The following is a 19,096-nucleotide window of genomic DNA, read 5'->3' as shown; positions in this document are numbered from 1 at the left end:
TAAAAAGTGCCCGTTATCATTAAGTTGGCGACGGGATTGAAACAAGTTGCTTTTAATTTGATCCACGTCTATGTGATTTTAAAGTGTTAAAACTAGTAAATGCGGTATGTAAATTAAGAAGAACGTCACTATTACTATACTGATTTGCATAATGACCTGTCTTGTTCGCGAACACACATAACGTTTGTATCAAGTTTAATGATTTTACGTTGACAAGAAGCAAAAAGTTCGTAAAGAGTCGAGCGCCGGCGCCGTGCCCGTCTCGCAATGTTCGATTTCGAAACTGAACTAAATGTGAGGTTGTCAATAACGCAATTAGTGTAAAGATATCAACGTCAGCGTCTGGTGACCGTCGACCGCTGTTAAGGAAGATGAGGTTATTTCTGTGTTGTCCACGAAAATAACGCGTAGAGTCGAGCGAGGGCTACTGTTACGAAATGTGCACCGGCGCAGGAAGAGGATGTGCGCCCTGCCGGCGTGCCAGCCCGGCCGCACCGTGCCGATACACAGATCACGAAGATCTCATACAATTCAATCTTATTGCCACCAAGAAGAAGCATATAGCCTTCTCACTATGCTCAGGCATACTGCCCCGTTTTGCTCTGACGACCAATTAACTTAATTTTCACGCGAATGGACACGAACCGGTATACCGTTAATATAATAATCAACGAATCTATCAATGTCATTGAATCAAATATCATATCAACTCGCGTTACATGAGCTTTAGTTCATTAGCTATTGAAAATGAGTGTGACCGAACTCTACGTCGATCCAAATTTGAAAGGCGCGCGTCTCTTCCTACGTTGATATAGTAAGTATATCGAACACTGAGCAGGTAAGTAAGTAGTCTGCATTAAATGGTTAGTATTTTTAAACAATGTTATGCGATAACCGTCGTACCCATGAAGGTGAGCGTGTGTTCGTGAGCAGGTCGCAATGATGTCATCAGACTCCACCTCGTGTTTCTGCGAAACTCTAAGCTCTACCGCTCTACCGCATTATTATTCGACACTGGCCATTTGGCTATCTGTGCTCGTTATCCGATGTTAGCCCCGAATTCTAACCAGTTTGGGTCTTTTACCTTTTTCACAAGTAAAGAATGTGGTATGTTTTGAGCAGTATTAGCATATTAATTCACTTATGACGATGATAAAAGTAAATACTGGAAACGATATCGGTACAGACAATGTTTGGAACAAGGTTTCCACAAACTTATTATGAATTTTACAAGAAGTGTCCTTACATTTTAGATTAACATTAAATTAGTAAGTTTAGGTTGTGTTACATAACTTTAGGCTTGATTCACTGAACACAGAGACGCGTCCGTCACTAGTACGCAAGCTGTATTGACTGTTCATCAAAATTAAAAGCTGCGGCGATAATAGCTACTGATAGCTGTCGCAGGACATGTGTATGTAATGTCAGGGTAAGCAACAACGCGGATAGACTCCGATACAATCGATACTCGCTACCTCGACAAGCTGCTCTATACCTCGCGTTATGTGTTCAGCTCACATTATGATCTAAGAATGAATAATACCGGCAGATGGTATGACAATTTAAATATACAAACCTTGAATCTACACTTTACTTAAAATTAACCACGCTAAACATCTGTACGAGGTTTACTTCAAACAAATCTGTTGAAAATACTGATGTATGTCATAAACACAGTAATCTACAGCTAGCAAGCTGGATAATTTATTTAGTTCCATTAGAGATTGATAAAAAATTTTTCAACAGTTCGACGAAATCGTGTATGATACAATTTATTTTGCACAGCTGAGGGTGACGTCAGGATAAACATAGCCTTGCGTGTCAATATAAAAACTAATTAGATATACCTTTACACGGGTGTCGTACAACTAATCCTAACGAGTACATACACTTATGTATTATCAAATTTTTTGACCTTACTACGTGCTAAGCAATTATTACGTCCACGAACTTTTTATGTTTATTAAATTCGTATCATAAGCAAAGCCGTAAGCATATACTCGTACATACATATAATATGTAGTACTTATATTGTCATTTGACTGACGTATTTGCAGAAAAACTAAACTTAAGAATTTGGATGTTTGTGATGTACCTACATCATAATTATACGTGTTAACTATTAGAAATTCGTATAGTGAATGAAATAAGAAAGTGATTCAGTTATTGCACTCTTGATTCTCGTATCAAATTAAATTGATGTGTGACTAATGTTGGCCCTAAGGGCAAGTCTGTCGCTCCGAGCTCGGTGGACATACATCAGCAATTCACCATGCTGGCCAATTAGTGGGCAGGCGCCGCTCCGGAACCGACTCCAATCTCATATGTCGTTAACACTGACACAGTCCATTGTTATAATATCTCTGGCACTGCTATTGTTAAAAATGTAGAGCCGGCCATCACTTTGAACATTATTTCGACACACTTCGTAAAGATTTGACACCGTGTAATCAATAATCTTCATTAACTTGCATATATCTTACAATTGGACCGGAAAAAATACTGTGATGAAATACATGCTACATTCACTAATAAATTTGAAAACTCGTAAAACGGCTTCACTCTCAGTGAAATTAATGTCACACTCACCTCGATTGTGATTTTGTTAGCTAGCCTCAAAATATCCGAAAGAATTGTTCTTTGCTACCCTTCTAAATTGGTCGTATTTATACATCGGCCGGGCACTTTTTGAGTAAAACTTGACGCATTAAATAAGTTTGTGTGATAGTTTTGAGTGATGTAAAAGTTAGTAGCGTGATGTATGATGTGAGAGTGTGAGAGGCGCGTGTGCGGCGGCGCGCTAGGCGGGTGGCGGGTCGCGACTGGGCGGGCGGCGCGCGGCGTCGGGCGGCCGCAGCGCCAGACACACGGACACTAAAATAGCCGACACCTGCACGCCGCACAAACCGCGACCCACCGCTAACCGGTGTAGTTAGGTCGCTTTGTCAACACGCATGTCCTAGTTTCTAATGCTCTGCGTTAATTACGATCCCTTTGAAAAACTACCGACGCTCGGTTAATATCATCTCCTAATTGCCTTTTATATTTTTTGTATATGTATCTAACTTCCAAAGTTACTCGACAATTATTATAATTTTAGGAAACCCCAATACTGGATCATATTAATGTAGTTCCATATAATGGCAGAGGATGCACAAAATTATTCTTATTCCTATATGTCTTCGGTCTGTACTTTCAAAGGGCTATACGCAAGTTTGTTAAAGTCACATTGTTGCCAGTAACGGCATTCGGATGTTCTGTTTCGACTTGGCATTGGCCACATGTGGCCACCCTTCATAAAAATTTGTAGACTATTAATGCCCTACAAGAATAGATTTGTATAACTTGCGAATGTGAAACCAATAAAACGCATTTAAGCGAATCTCGAAAGATTTCTTGTATTGCGCTACGCTTAATATAATGTGTAAAAGTTGGCAATACAGGCTGCGTACTTGAACATCTAAATAGTGTAAGCTAAAATATATTATAGTATTTAGTTACTTGTTTATAGTACCTATTTATATTTGTTGAAAATGTTTTATTTTCTTCTCGAATCATATCTTTAAGTATTGTTCCCGGTTATTTTTAAATTAGTAGTGATCCTGGTAGTTTCACGAAAATTTAAAATGAAACTTGGTATTTTTTTTCACTTGATTTGATTATTTAGGAGGGTGAGAAATTTACAGCTAACTACTAAATCGTTTGTGGGTATTTTAATACACTGCATTGCTGATACATTTTTATATATAATTAAAACAGATTATCTCTTAATTATTAGAAGAAAATAATAAAAAAATACGCATAAGAAAATGACTCAATATAAAATTAGTATTTCGCATTTCGTTTTTTTTTTCTTTTTATATATTTATGCAAGAGATAATATTGCAAAAGCAAATTATATAAATGGTTAAAGCAGGGAGGCCATTTTTTCATTCAAGTGTTATTTTTTAAAGTACCTAACAGCGACTCTAGCGCATGTAATACGATTTATACACTTCAAATTAACGACAGAGATCCTATTTGGGAACATCTTACTATCATAATATATTATCCTTGAATATCATTTGGCTAACTTTGCCATACAGTATCGTATATTTCCTTATGTTTTCCCAGATCGTAATAAACTATCAATATAAATCATATTATATAGGGAGGATCCAGCCATTTGTACTATTACACCAATTACAATTATTGATACTTTCTGTTAGTTTTCTTGTTGAATTCAGCCGATCATTTTATGATCCTTTAGTCGGGTATTCAAATCATGAGATGGTTCGTGCGGCATTAGGTTAGTTTCCTGATAATTAAGTAAAAAAACATGTACGATATTGTGTCGCAACTCGCAAGACACAGGTACAAGGTTTATGGCCAAACTCACCACTTTTGAATAAGTATAAGCTTATATTACCTAGCTTATCAAATGGAATATTGCAAATATTTTTATACATTTGCTCTATTTTTGAAAGAACATTGGAAATTGAATGTCAGTTTAGATATTCCGTTATATCTATAAAGATCTATCCGATAGGTTATTTGACACTTATTCAAAAGTCACGAAATTGGTTATAATAACAATGGTATTCTTAACAATGCTTACCTGGGTCATCGTCGGTGAGTGTGGAGAGCGGTCGCAGGTGTTCGAGCGAGTCGGCGCGCGCGAGAGCATCGGGAGCAGCGCGCAGCGGCGCCGCGGGCGTGGGGGCCGGCGCCGGCGCCGCGCCGCCGCCCGCGCCGCGAGCGAACACCAGCTCCACCGCGCCGTCACTCGGGAACGACGGGTCTACACATCAAACATTACTATAGCTACATGTTTTACAGAACATGCAGGTATTAAAGTGTTTTCTATGAGATAGGTATACATGGCGAAGTACCTCACCACAACACACTACCCTATTATGGGGTATTTTTCCACAAATATTGTTAAGAAAATGTTGTCTGATTACAGCGCCCTTAGCGTATATGGCTATCCTTTTTTAAAAGCTAATCGATCGCTTGTATATGTACTGGCTGTAGATACATGCGTTACCAGTAAATTTATTGATTTCCACATATTTTAAGTAAAATTGTGTGTTCACGGAAAACTAAACTCATTACGAAGATATTTTCTTTCAGTTGAAATCTGAAAAGTACGTGATTCGAAGAAATTTTTCATGCCTTTACATTATTTGCACAGAGAATAAGCTAAGTAAGAATATGTACATATGTACATTCAACATGACTTAAGTGTTTATACAGTAAAGAAAGATTCTGTGTCATGACTCACGTTGAGGAGAAATGTGATGTTTGACATTGTGATAAAATTGTATATATTACATTCAACATTGCACAATGAGATAAGGGAGTGTAAAGATTAGCAGTACAAACTCGATTTTTACATATTTTAATCTTATAAAATGTTTTTTTATCATACGAACGAACTAAGCCAGGGAAGCAATTATTAAAGGACGTTTTAATAAGGACAAGACTCCTTGATCGTTATTTGTTTAATAAAATTTTACTACTCGCTTTAGTAGTACAGTTTCAGTTATAAGTTCCTGCAGACACGCTTTTCAACAACTAGGTACTTAGGGTAGCATATTTCGTCGGAATTCGAAATTCTTCTGGGACGTAACGATTAAAGAAGCTGTCCTAGGGAGTAGGTACTACTGGTCCTACGGCTAATCAAACATATTTTAAATGGTAGTATTTGTTGCACTACTAAGCTCTCGGGCTGTTTTTGTAGAAAAGATAATGTTTAATTTTCAATCATCAGTCATAAGCCTGTGCTTGAATTTAATAAAAAAGAAGTCAACAATAGTATCGAAGTTCTTTAACAATACCGGGCTTTTCGGAAAGCATTGAAGCAATAACTATCTTTGTCTTTTCAGAAAGACAAACGGAGACCAAATTTATGACTTGGTTTTCTGCCTTGGTCTTCTTCTTATCGTATGGTTAGTGGTCAACCTAAAGAAATAAAGTCAAAGAATCAAGGCTTTTGACGTGGCTGGTAGCTGTCTTGGTTGGTATGGACAAATCGAGTATGTACTGCAAGAAGGGTGTGGTGTAATGTTTACCGTGCACGGCATGGTCTAGCTGCTGCTTGGTGAAGGAGAGCGTGTGGTCGGCGACGGCGCAGGTGTGGAACTGACACGCGAACACGAGGTGGCGCGCGGCGGGCGGCGCGGCGGCGGGGCGCCGGTACGCGCGCACCAGCACGTCGCCGCGCAGCGCCAGCCGCCCCACGCCCACCGTCCAGCCGCCGCCGTTCACCATGTACAACCCTGCATAAATACAACAGTTCGTTTACAATTGAAGAAGTACCTCATGGGTAGCAACTGTTTACAGTGTATAGCCCTACACATTATGAACAGAAAATGACTGACTGTATAAGCCTTCACACAGTCAGAGAAACTGTTTAAGAACAATTAACATAGGAGCACTTGCCATCAGCAGCTGATTGTCGCAGATTTACAGCGTAGACGCTAGTTATGTATGCTACGTAAGTATGGCTTAACTGCTCTTTAACTTGGTAAACAATGCCTAGTACACAAAATTGCACTGTACGTCTTGGATAAGCCGTTTGAAAAGCTTTACAGTGATTGAATATCTAATCGTAATCGTGAATTTTCAAGGCACACGTTTTGAATGTGCCATAATGTAAGAGTAGAAAAGTAACAATGTGGCTTATTTTTCAAACCCTTTCAGATCCAACGCGATTACGCTTCTATTATTTTCTGGTACAGCCTCACACTAAGTTCTTTTGTCATTAGTAAATTAACTTTGACTAAATACCTGAAGTATACACGCAGACGAAATTCTCGTAGATCTTGAGAAAGGCGATGGTAGGTGTTGTATTGGAGGCGAGGGAGCCGGCGACGCTCACGTGCGTCAGGTGCAGCGGCGCTGCGTTCACGCGGATCTGACCCGCCAGCAGACCAGCGAACGTGTCGATGTATCTGCGAAGATAATAAAACTTCAAGATCCAAATATAAACCTTATGACAACGTTTTACTGAAGATCAAGGAATAATGAAAAAATTGAATGGGGTGTTAAAGTATTTGATATCTAAGAGAGCAAATCCAAACAGTTTTTATTTAATTAGGACGTTTTTCGTTTCAACAGTTGCTTTTCCTTTCTTATTAGCAACAGTTCTATAATTATTGCATTGCATTGCTTCCCCCTAACGTTGCCTAAGAGGGCCTTGATAATCACATAAACTAGTATGTCTGTTTTCAGTAACACATTTCAGGGTTTTTCTTCAATCATATTGTCATTAGTATTTCATGCTAGATTTCGACAAATGATAACGTAAACTACCAACATTACATTTCCCAATTATGAGAAATGCTTGTGTTGTTATTTTCATCCAACCCGCACTTGAATAGCGCGCATAGCCTTTATCTTATAAGTGGTATAATAAACCAAACTAATGTATCGCCAAGATATTTCATTGCATTTGTTATCGCACGATCATTGTACGATAAGAAATGTTCTAAAGGCACATACCGTTTGTTAGAAGGTAGTTGGAAGACAGGCACTCGGTCGTCGAGGTATCTCCTCATTGCATATCGGTCGAGCGCGTGTTCCGGCGCGCCGCATATCGCCGAGTAGTGCATGTACGCCGCCACCAACACGCCTAGACGTTCTCGGTTACCCCTGGAATTTAAATTAAATAGATTAAAGTCGTGAAAATAAAATAAAGGTAAAAATAAATTGCCTTGCTGTAGTCCAAAAGATAAAAATCAATGCTAATTTTACTCAAATAATGCTACGATTAAGTTTAGTCAATGCTACGTTTATGTCGCCAAGTGATGGGTAGAACAAGATTGAACTATAGAGTAAATGAGGAACATTGTTCAAACTCACCATGCTAGTAATATGGCTACGTTCTTCGGGTGTGCAGCAAGCCAGCTCTCGATGTGTTTGCACGCAGCGCAGAGTCGTTCTAAGGGAGGAGCCAGTTCACCAGCCCAGCCCAGGGAGCGAGCGCGGCCGAACACACCGCGGGCCAGCCGAGCACCATCGCCCTCGTTACCACTCACTTCAAACACCTAGAACAAATACATTAACATATTAAAATAATGCACGTTTTCACAGAATAACCTTAAAGTTTACCATGGTGCATGAGTAAACAATGTAGGAAAATATCTCAAGTACAAAGGTATCTTTGTACGTAACAGGTATAATCAGCTAATCAGATAACAATCGTAGTCGACCCCAGACTACTACGGGCAAAGGCTAAGATAATGATGCGGGTCAGATGTAATCGGTGCCAACATTAAACGCATAACGGACGTTCAAACCTACGTGTAGCAATAAACTCTGGTTTTAAACACAACTATATCTCAGGTTTAACGGCCATTTTAGGCATTGTTTACGAGAGTCACAATAATACAATGTAATCCCCGGTTGGCTCTCACAAATTGCGTTCCAAATCGACTAGTGTCACTGAATTATGTGCCTATAATATTACTCGAATCGGATTATAATTTGATTCCCGTTTTGGTACAGAGCTCTGTCTCAACATTACCTTACAACTACTTCCTGCAGTAAATTACTGGATTTAATGCAAATGTTTGTTTACATTGTTTAAAGCTGGTATACCTAACGGAAACCTAAGTTTGACAAATAAGAGTTGCACATCATCTTGACTAAAATATCACTTAATGCATATTTTTGCGTGTGATGATTATCAAAACGTTAAATTTAAAGTAAGTGTGTTACCATGAAATGTTCTCCATGTTTGTTGGTGAGCATATGAGCAGCCTGTGCCTCAGCGTGAGCATCTCGTTCAGGCAGGTGTAACGCCAGCATACGTTCGGCCACATAGCACAAATCCAACCGCGTGCCTGGACCGCCTGGGTAACTCGCTGACCGGGAACCACCCTGTAAATCACACTATTAGTAAACAACTAAAAAGCACACTTAATACTGCTCAAAGACGTAACTACTTGAACAAGTTTTAGGTGTCATTGAAATTAGTCAAATTGTCTGAATGACAATGTGATGAAAAACAACAATTAAGTATAGCCATTGCAGATGTTGTTACATCAAATTAGAAGTTATGAATGATAGATGAAATGTTCTATAATTGTGACAGCCTACGTATAATTAATACAGTTAACTTTGACGTGTGGGCGTTAGAGATAAAAGCTCAAATCAAAATTCGATCTACAAAAAATATTTCCATAAATTAATTTGACACTCGACGCGACGTCGTTCATAAAGAATGGCGCCATGTCTTATAATTCATAACATAAGCTGAGTGAGGTGAAAGGTTTAGGAAGTACTTGCATAAAATATACATTCCGAAATTTCAACACTATGAACCATGAGTCATAATGACATGTTCCACAGTTATCAGAGGCGTTCACAAGGAGCTATTTTGGGCATCGCGTAGATTAAGCTACAACACGTGTTACTCGCCGGGTGTGAAGAGTGAAGGACTTGTAAACATTTGTCGGATCTTCCAAAACAAATTCGAGATAGCTAATCTCGTCATAATTTCCGCTTTATAAATTTAAGCCGGACGTATGAAAGACAAGTAACGCTTTGTGTAACGGGCTTAGATACTGTAAACTATTCTTTGAAAAGAAAGGTGTCAGTGTGTGAATAAAGAAAAGCCTTAATTTGCCTTTCTTTTAAATGTTTATGTCAGCCAACGAAAAATCGTAGGCGCGTCATATTCTGTGAAAGTGTCTCAAGCTATTGAAACTATGCGTAGGCGCAGGCGACACGACGCTGTGCACTCCGCACACTTCACCTCGATGCATTTAATCCGATTAGTATAGTCGATGCGTAAGCCTATCAGTGTAATATAAATTAAGGCTATTTGAGCTACAAAACGTTTATTTATATTGATGGCCTATAAAATCGCTTATTATGCTTGATTGAAGGTAATTGCTAAAATTATAGCAAAGTAAACTTAATTTATCCTTATTTTAGTTTGCCTAGAACCTCACGGCCAATTCGTTTATTTTGTAAGTAGGGACATTAAATACATTTGAAATATAGCATTATAATTTTTGGTTGCATTACATTACATTTAACATTGAATTAGTTAGTGATTAAATTGTTAGGAAAATACATACAAAGCATTACAGTTAAGCTTTTTGTCTGTACGTAACATTGGGAGAACATTAACTCGCGAATAAGAAGTCACGCTTATCTGTTTTACGAGCACGATACAGGAATCATATGGTTAAACAATGAACATTGGAGTGGCTTGGTGCCATGCCAACCACCAGACAAAGTTATGATTACATTACGTTTCAGCTTGTAATAATCTATAGACATAGAGTATGCATATAATATAATCAATTATGTTCCATTCTATAAGCAAACGTAGTGTTCCATGTGATCGATGATGTCAGTAATTAATCGTTTAGTCTAGCAACGTCTACTTTAGTTCATAAAAGCTGATGACGTAAAGTTTTGTAAACAACACGCTTAAGCTGAGAGGCGAGGTTCTAATTAAAGTTTGGGAACAAAATTGTTGTTTGCAACCATTAATTACAATAGTTTAATAAAATGAGTAAACAAATACCTGTTCCCTTGAAAAGGTGGTTGCAGCAGGGGTGGCGGGTGCACTCACGGCTCGAGTCTAAAACAAAAAAAAACAAAATAACTAAATATTCCGTACTATATTGTATCATGTTATTATTGTTGCTAGTCTTGCAAAACAGAAAATAAGCCTTTGAAAAGTTCCGCTCGAGGTCGACTGTCATTAAAATGAAATCAAAAGTAGTAATTTAATCCTTGTCAGTTTTTCTCAATGTCGGCGCGCCGACGTGATGGGATTTCGTTTCACAGAAATATTACTGTACTCTGCGTATAGGTGTGTGGCATTGAGGAATGCATTTAATTTCACTATCTAATGCTGTTGGGCAACTCGAGCTTTGTAATTTAAATAATTGAATTTTCTTTGAAAGCAACTCGGTCAAGTAGTTTGGACGTGGTAATTCAATTGTCAATTCTTGAGAGTTGCTTTATCATCCACTGTGTTTAAAATAGATAAGCAAGTCTCTGATAAACGAAACAAGACAAACAATATTTGCTGAAAATAAGTGAGAAACAGTTTTCAATAACATCCGTATCTCTACACACAATATATTATGTTACATATAAAGTTTTATCGTCGTTCATAGTTTATAAAAGTAGTTGGTGGCTTATTCATTGGCGGTGTCTGGTGTACGTGCAGCCCCGCGGAGTATCGCGATCGGATCCGATGGACAGATCGCGTTCAATACGGCTGACAAATGAGCGCTCCGCTGGGCGCGGCTTAAGTGATTACTGCAGCTTTTATCGTTATTATAACATACATTTAATAGATCAATGTTACACTAAACTGTTTAAAATTTGCGGATATTGTGATAATATCTCTACATCGTCCGTCGAGACAATGTGGTGCCTTGAGGTTTTAAGTAATAAAGTTTTTACTAACATCGACTCTACCATATCAGACATTGACGGAAATAACTAGAAACAGTCATGAACAGAAACCAACATCTTTGTATTTTTAAAGAATAACATCCCTAATAAAGTTAAAACCAAACAAGTAGCCTAATTTCTATCAAGCAAGTTTTTTGTAATTCTAATTTTCAATATTGAATTCTACAAACACACATATTAGAATTTCTATGTATGTGTTTGATCAACAATAGTATAAGTTGTAGAGTTAGTAATGAGTACGAGTGTGACAGACCGCAGGGCGCGTGCGCGTGTTGGTGGCGAGGCTGCGCGAGCGCCGGCGCGCCGCGTGCTCGGGCGCACGCTGCAGATAGAACACCGCTCGCCACAGCGCGAACGCCAACCGGTGCAGGGCGCGTGCCGCTTCCGCACCGCGCACTACACGACACCTCATTTTCTTGTGGAAACACTTTGCAGTCCATCGATTCTGTATTTTACTAGCAGGAAACTTTTGCCTCAAATGCGCTACATATTTCTAAAAGGGGACCTGCTGATTTATTGACAATACCTGTGGTGGTATCTCTATGATGCATCAGCTACAATCGTTTATATTTATAGTTATTAATTTTATTTCATAGAGCCCGGGTAGAGCTCTACAAAATAAAAAATTAAACGTGCCCAAACGTAGGAGTAAAAAAGTTCATTTGCTGGGTAAAATGCCTCTGAATGACAGTGTGTGTGTGTGTGTTACAAAAACAAAGGATGTTCTCAAAGAGCGGTACACCGCAGGCAGGGAAGTATGTGAGCACACATGGAGTGGCCGCGGCCGGCCGGCGGCGCCCGGGGGCATGCGCCCCTGCCGCTGCACTGCGACAACCGCGCACACACTGCACTAACAATTCAAACTAATCTGACAATTTTTGGGATTGACTCATATTATAAGATCTCTACATGTCATATAACTTCGTGCCAACATACACATAGTTCCTGAATATTAAGAATCTGAACCTTATTTTAACAAGATGTGCATGAAATTGATCTGTCAGTTCCCAGATAATTGCATCTTTGTGTCCTTGTCGCCGTAGCTATAACCCTGACCTTCCACATAAAGCGCGTGCCTAACGCGCGGGGGTGAATAACCTCGGGGGTGTGCCTCATCTAAATAAAAGATCGTCATATGAGCGAGAATCAGCGGTCACTAAGACGGTGTTGAGCCGCCGACTCTTTTCATTGCGGCTGCTTTTTACTTTCAATAGCCGTGATTACAGACTGTACGAGTGATTGAAACATTTTCTTGAGTAGGTGTGTAGATCTAGTATTATGTATATTATGTATGTCTAGTAGACAAATTGTTAATATAATGAAAGTCTTTTCTAAAATGGTCAAAGAACTTCGAATTTATTGAGTGCATTTAAATGCAATCCAACCCTACTTGTTTTTTTCTTATCATTATTTTACACGACAGTTATCTTACATGTAAGTACATAAGGCAATATTATACATGTATTCTGCTTTTATCTTATCTTAAATATGCTGTTCACACAACCACCTCCAAATTACAATACGTAAAGAAATATTTAATTAGTTATCATTGAGTGTATCTACATCATAAAATCACAAAATTATTTCCGCAATATATATTTTTTAACACCCACTATATAACGCACAATACTGGACTGAATTTATGTACACATATGTATATTTTTCACTTTAAAACTGGCACAAATCACTGGTTCGTACTTGAATTTCATGTTCACTACATTATATTTCCATGGCACTGATGTAATAGTGTTCGAGCCAAGTTTAGTGTAGAGCAAGTATATTCGGTTGGGAGTATATGGGGTGTTCTGTCGCGACGTTGGGAGCGGCACTGGCGACGGCGAGCGCCGCAGCGTCCCGGCGCTAGACGCGCTCTGGCGTCGCACGGTGGATCGAAAATCGGCTGTAGAAGACATAGGATCTCGATGTCGTGAATGTTATTTTTTTCGCTGGAAATGACTTCTGCTGATCATTACTGTTATAAAAAATGACATATGAAGTAATTGTATGCACAAATGGAAGAGTTATAATTTTTTTAAGAAAAATTTGTATGGAGCTGACATGAAAAATGAGAATATCTCTGGAATCGCAAGGTTGGCCGTTATATCCTCGCACACTGATATAGTACTATTTATTTGTGAATTTTTGACATACTTTATATCGCGGCATCACTTGCGATTTTTTTTCTAAAAATCGGCAAAATTTTCAAAAAAAAATTTTTGTTTATGATACATTTTAATGCTTAAATGTGACTATAATAAGTGTAATTTACAATATTTTTTATGCTTGGACCAAAACATTCTAAGAAATCACACAATCGTATTACTCCTCCTCGAATGGTGCTCTCTGAACCTCGTATAATCTTTGTTTCGGGCCTCTGAAGCTTCTTCCGAAAGACTTCCAATTGTTACAATAGCATTAACTGCAATTATGTCCCCTCGATTAATCAACAATTTGTGGACGGTTGAAGACATGCAGTAGGTACCCATCGTACAATTCCAAGTATTCTTCAGCGGTTGTTCTAGCGTATTCTTTAAATTTCTGCACGTATTTAAACTCTCCAGATGTGATAGTTCTCAGAATCACAGCAAATCTGCGAATTACGTTTATGACCAGTTTGGTTCCATTAAAGTTGATAGCTGACGGTGATACCGTATGGGTGAATCCAAAACCCTGCTCACCGCCTCTGTATTGCCGTCCAGTCCAGTTTAGTTTTGCGAAATAATCCAAAGAAGTTGTCATAAATGAAAAAACTGTAGTGGATAACAAAATTGAAGCTCTCGTTCCCTCACATTGTCGATGACATGAAATTAGTCCACCAAAAACTCATCCAAGATCGATCAAAGGTTAAGATCATCTTTGAATCAATCTTGGATGAGCTTTTTTCTTGGATGCAATAACTCTTGATGGCCTTCTCCTCTAGCAGACCACTTTTTGAAGTCGAGACGATGCGCTATATGTAGAAGTCATTTCATCACATTAATGCGGACATCACATAAATGTTTATCCGCACACGCCAGAAGAAACGGTTTTTGACGCAATGGCATCTTAGTCATCTAACTTATTCATTTATGTGGGCTTAGCCAAACACAGGTAGCAGGCCGCATTTGACTTCGCTTCAGACAGATATGTACAAATTTTGACACTGTCATCACCAATTGGTGGACTAATTTCATGTCATCGATATATTGAGGGAACGAGAGCTTCAATTTTGTTATCCACTGCAATTTTTTCATTTATGACAACTTCTTTGGATTATTTCGCAAAACTAAACTGGACTGGACTGCAATACAGAGGCGGTGAGCAGGGTTTTGGATTCACCCATAGGGTATCACCGTCAGCTATGAAACTTTAATGGAACCAAACTGGTCATAAATATGCTGGAATCATCTTGACCACTCTTTATGTTTTGCTAATATCTGCTTTGATTAGATGCACCGTCAAATCCCCACTTTGATATTAATATTAATTGTTTATCTTGTCGTTACAAGTTCAGTATTTGGATTATATGAAGACTTAATAACAACCGCTGAAAAATAGTTGGAACTGTACGATGGGTATTGCATATCATCTACCGTCCACAAATTGTTGATAAACGGAGTAAATGCTATTATTGTACCATTTGGAAGTCTTTCGGAAGAAGCTTCAGAGGCCCGAAACAAAGATTATACGAGGTTCAGAGAGCACCATTCGAGGAGGAATAATACGATTGTGTGATTTCTTAGAATGTTTTGGTCTAAGCATAAAAAATATTGTAAATTACACTTATTATAGTCGCATTTAAGCATTAAAATGTATCATAAACAAAAATTTTTTTTTGAAAATTTTGCCGATTTTTAGAAAAAAAATCGCAAGTGATGCCGCCATATAAAGTATGTCCAAAATTCACAAATAAATAGTACTATATCAGTGTGCGAGGATATAACGGCCAACCTTGCGATTCCAGAGATATTCTCATTTTTCATGTCAGCTCCATACAAATTTTTCTTAAAAAAATTATAACTCTTCCATTTGTGCATACAATTACTTCATATGTCATTTTTTATAACAGTAATGATCAGCAGAAGTCATTTCCAGCGAAAAAAATAACATTCACGACATCGAGATCCTATGTCTTCTACAGCCGATTTTCGATCCACAGTGCGTCGCCACGTTGCTAGGCAACCGACGCGCTAGTCTCACTACACCGAGTACACTACTGACTACTCTCTGTTATCTCACAACTATATTATGTTAACGCGCTCTATAAATGAACAGTGATGCAGAACAAACGATCTTATTATCCAAGATAGCTTGTAAACGACGCATTCTTGTCTGACGTGAATCATTTAATTTTGGTAGTGTTCTAAGAATTTGAGAAAAATAAAATAAATTTGACTTCAATTAAGTAATAGCGAACAATTTCATCTTTGTAAACAATTTTAATTACGATAATAATATGAAGTTAGAGTTTATGACGGTTTTGTATAAAGGCCGTAATTTAGTATTCTACCATAAAAATATTTTGAGTAGGGAGCAGTGTACGCTTACCGAACCGCGACGCACCACTGCGCTTTTATTTTTATTTGACTAATCACTGGCCGAATGATTGCAGTCGTCTTTGTCGTCGAAAACGTAAATTATGTTTTTGTATAAGAATAGTTTCATATAATTAAGATGGACTTAAGGGTAAATAAATTAAATTAGAATGTACCGTTGTTCCGTACTATTAGTAGATGTATCTTAAAACTAAATTTTATTCGATATTGTATCATTGATTGGAAGTGACTGAAAAAGCTATGATTTGAGTCAAGTCTTTTAGCTATAGAAAAGTTCTGTTTTAAGTCAATTTTAACTTTACTATAAAAATAAAGTCCGCGGATGGGTAGATTTAATGTCGGTATAAAAAGCGTGTGGTGTAATGCGCGTTACGAAATCACCTGACGGGTTCATTCATTCATACAGCGTGGTAGAGTGCGGGGCGGGCGGGCGCCGCGGCGGCTCAGGGCGGGCGGCGCGTGCAGGCGCGGGCGGCGGCTTCCGTAAACAAACGCGCGTGCCGCTGCGCGCTCTACGCGATAGTATAACTAACCCCGATTAAAAACATCGTCTTCCCGTGTAACGTCTGCTATACATGTGTTTGTTTGTTGTATTATTTTAATTAATATTGTATTATTCAGAATGCTGTTTTATCTAAAGATATACTTAAAGTATAAATGTATACTTGAACAGCTGGTAGGTGCTCAATTTTAGGGAGACGAATAAGTATGCCATTTACGTAATACTAAAATGAACTTTTTTATGTTATGTAAACATGCACATTATTATCTAACAGAACTCAACATAGCGAATTCACAAGCTCGAACTTAAACCATAAAAGAACAGAAAAATATCCAAGTGTAACTAATTCACATAGTCTTAGGAACTTAGAACATTCGTGTGAAAATGAGACGAAACTTTGATAATACAAAAACAATAGGCATAAAAGTAAGACACCGCGGTACAGGGTGTGCGCAGTGCGGTCCTTATAATGAGCTTATCTGTACGTAACGAGTGGTTGATCGACAACGCGACATTGCGCGACATTCTCACGGCACATGCACAAGTTAAGGGCCAACTCGTGCCCGCCAATCACGTGCTATCATTTCGTCCACGATATTACACAAACCTACAACCCTTTATGTTCTCATAAACTTTCATGATGCGGAGTATTGTGGACCCTCCTTATTAAACTAGGTCTCAACTTTTACATTTCATTAGCCGCAGTGTAATTGCGTAAAATAAAGTCTAGAAACTTTGTTCATAAAGGCTGAATGTAGATAGAGTATTCAGCTTTGTGTTAAAAGCAAAGTTTTGTGTTTAACTTATGTTCTTGCTGCAGATAGTTTTGTTATTTTACTTGAATGCACAGGAGTTATTATAATAAGCAGTAATATATGAGAAATAAAACATTACCTATCATACTTTTAGTTAGTGCAAAAACAAATATACTAACGAGAAAAATGTGAGGAAGTACGGTGGTTCTATACCAGGTTATTCATGTGGTCTCTAGCTAGACATAAATATAAAGAAGCTTGCAATAAAGAGAAAATGCCAACTGCAATATTACAAATACTAATTAACTAAAACTGAATACAATTCTTCACGACTTTGCGACAAAATGACAAAGTGAACATTGTTCATAAACGATCGTAAACAGGAAACAACTTAAATTGTATAATTTTAAACGGAAACATTCTTGTTAAACCGGTTATTGTCCACAAAATGTAGACATTATCTACAACTCTACACACATCGATTTGACTAATTCTTTTCTTTTAATTGAGTAATAGCAGAACGAGGCGATTCGAATAAAGTCATTATAGACAAATCGTCTAAATAAACCAATTCCTTCCTGACTGGTTCTTTAACAAAATAAATAGTGACTACATTTAAATTGAGTTTCTGCTGTGTGAAAATACAAGTGCAGTGATCACTAACAAGCCTTTGAAAGTGGTCCACCAATGTAAATATTACTTTTAAAAGCAACTAATGCAAGCGTAACGTCCAGCAACAAGTCGGGCCCAAATATTTACTCAGAGACTTAATATTTACACAACATTTCATTTCTATGGAATAAACTTTCTATTTCAACCGTTGCCTCTTTTACCGAGGCGCATAATTACGTATGAAGCTTAACGTCAATGCAATTATAAATAGAGCTTCATACATTAATTGAATGTGCGTAAGCTTCAGATTGATACGTTGCGTGTAGACATAATTGTAATCACGGTTTATTAAAGTAGCTCAAATCTTCCATCACAACTATAAGTACCGTACTAATTACATACCTATATTAGTATTTTTTAAGCTGTAATGTAGAAAATGGCAGTGAGTATTATACCGCGATAGTCCAATTTTCTCACTAGCAATGCACACAGCTCTGCGCTTTCAAGTAAACAATATTATCTACGGCTGTAAAAGGAACTACAGTATTTTGTCGGTATCCAGTAAGTCTGGAAGATACGGGTGGATACGGTGCCGCAGGGCCCCGCTGCTATCGCAATAGCTATCGTGAGAAAGTTTCGCGATCCGCCGCCCAATCACTTTTTTTTTTTTTTATTTAGCCTGTTTCTATGTCCCACTGCTGAGCAAAGGCCTCTCCCCTGAGTTTCCAGTCCCCTCGGTCGATTGTTGCGTCTGGCCATCCGTGCAGGAACGCATCCAGGTCATCCCGCCATCTCCGTTTAGGCCTTCCTCTTCGGCGCCGACCATCTTGTGGCGTCCACTTCGTGGCAATGTTAGCCCATCTTTCGGTGTGCATTCGGTGAACATGCCCGGCCCAATCCCACTTTAGCCTAGCGGTTTTCTTCCCTACATCGGCTATGCACGTTTTGGAGCGTAGCGTTGAGTTCCGGACGTGATCCGTCAGAGAGCTATGGAGCGTAGCCCAATCACTTATCTAACATTAATCCCGGCCCGCGGCCTCTTTGACAGCCACTTATGGCCGAAAGCAATTTGTATTAATTACACCACGCCGACCTATATCCATGGCTATTTATTTTAGTTTTGCTCAATTTGTAAGCAATCGAAATTATTGTTTTGATGCCTTTAGAAATCATAGAGTTTGGGAGTGATGGTATAAAAAATTTAGTATTGTTTGTGTTATGTATGAGGAGTGTCACGTTACGGACGGCAGTCAGAACAGGTT

At 38.4% G+C, this 19,096-nt stretch overlaps 1 protein-coding gene across 7 annotated transcripts in view; it reads right to left on the bottom strand.

The window, feature by feature from the left end:
- Nucleotides 1-19,096, bottom strand: part of by (focal adhesion protein tensin) — an 88,306-nt gene that overhangs the window by 10,427 nt on the left and 58,783 nt on the right. For all 7 annotated transcript variants that reach the window (XM_076136195.1, XM_076136196.1, XM_076136197.1 and 4 more), the window contains 7 exons: nt 10,526-10,582; nt 8,704-8,865; nt 7,846-8,030; nt 7,486-7,635; nt 6,772-6,935; nt 6,054-6,260; nt 4,598-4,780 (listed from right to left, as the gene is read on the bottom strand). In XM_076136195.1, coding sequence (XP_075992310.1) covers nt 4,598-4,780; nt 6,054-6,260; nt 6,772-6,935; nt 7,486-7,635; nt 7,846-8,030; nt 8,704-8,865; nt 10,526-10,582 — 1,108 coding nt within the window. The remainder of the gene's footprint in view (nt 1-4,597; nt 4,781-6,053; nt 6,261-6,771; nt 6,936-7,485; nt 7,636-7,845; nt 8,031-8,703; nt 8,866-10,525; nt 10,583-19,096) is intronic.

The sequence above is a fragment of the Anticarsia gemmatalis genome, chromosome 3 (genome assembly GCF_050436995.1).
Source record: "Anticarsia gemmatalis isolate Benzon Research Colony breed Stoneville strain chromosome 3, ilAntGemm2 primary, whole genome shotgun sequence".
Lineage (NCBI taxonomy): Eukaryota > Metazoa > Arthropoda > Insecta > Lepidoptera > Erebidae > Anticarsia > Anticarsia gemmatalis.
Note: the sequence above shows the minus strand (reverse complement) of the source record. Positions and strands in the feature narration are given on the sequence as shown.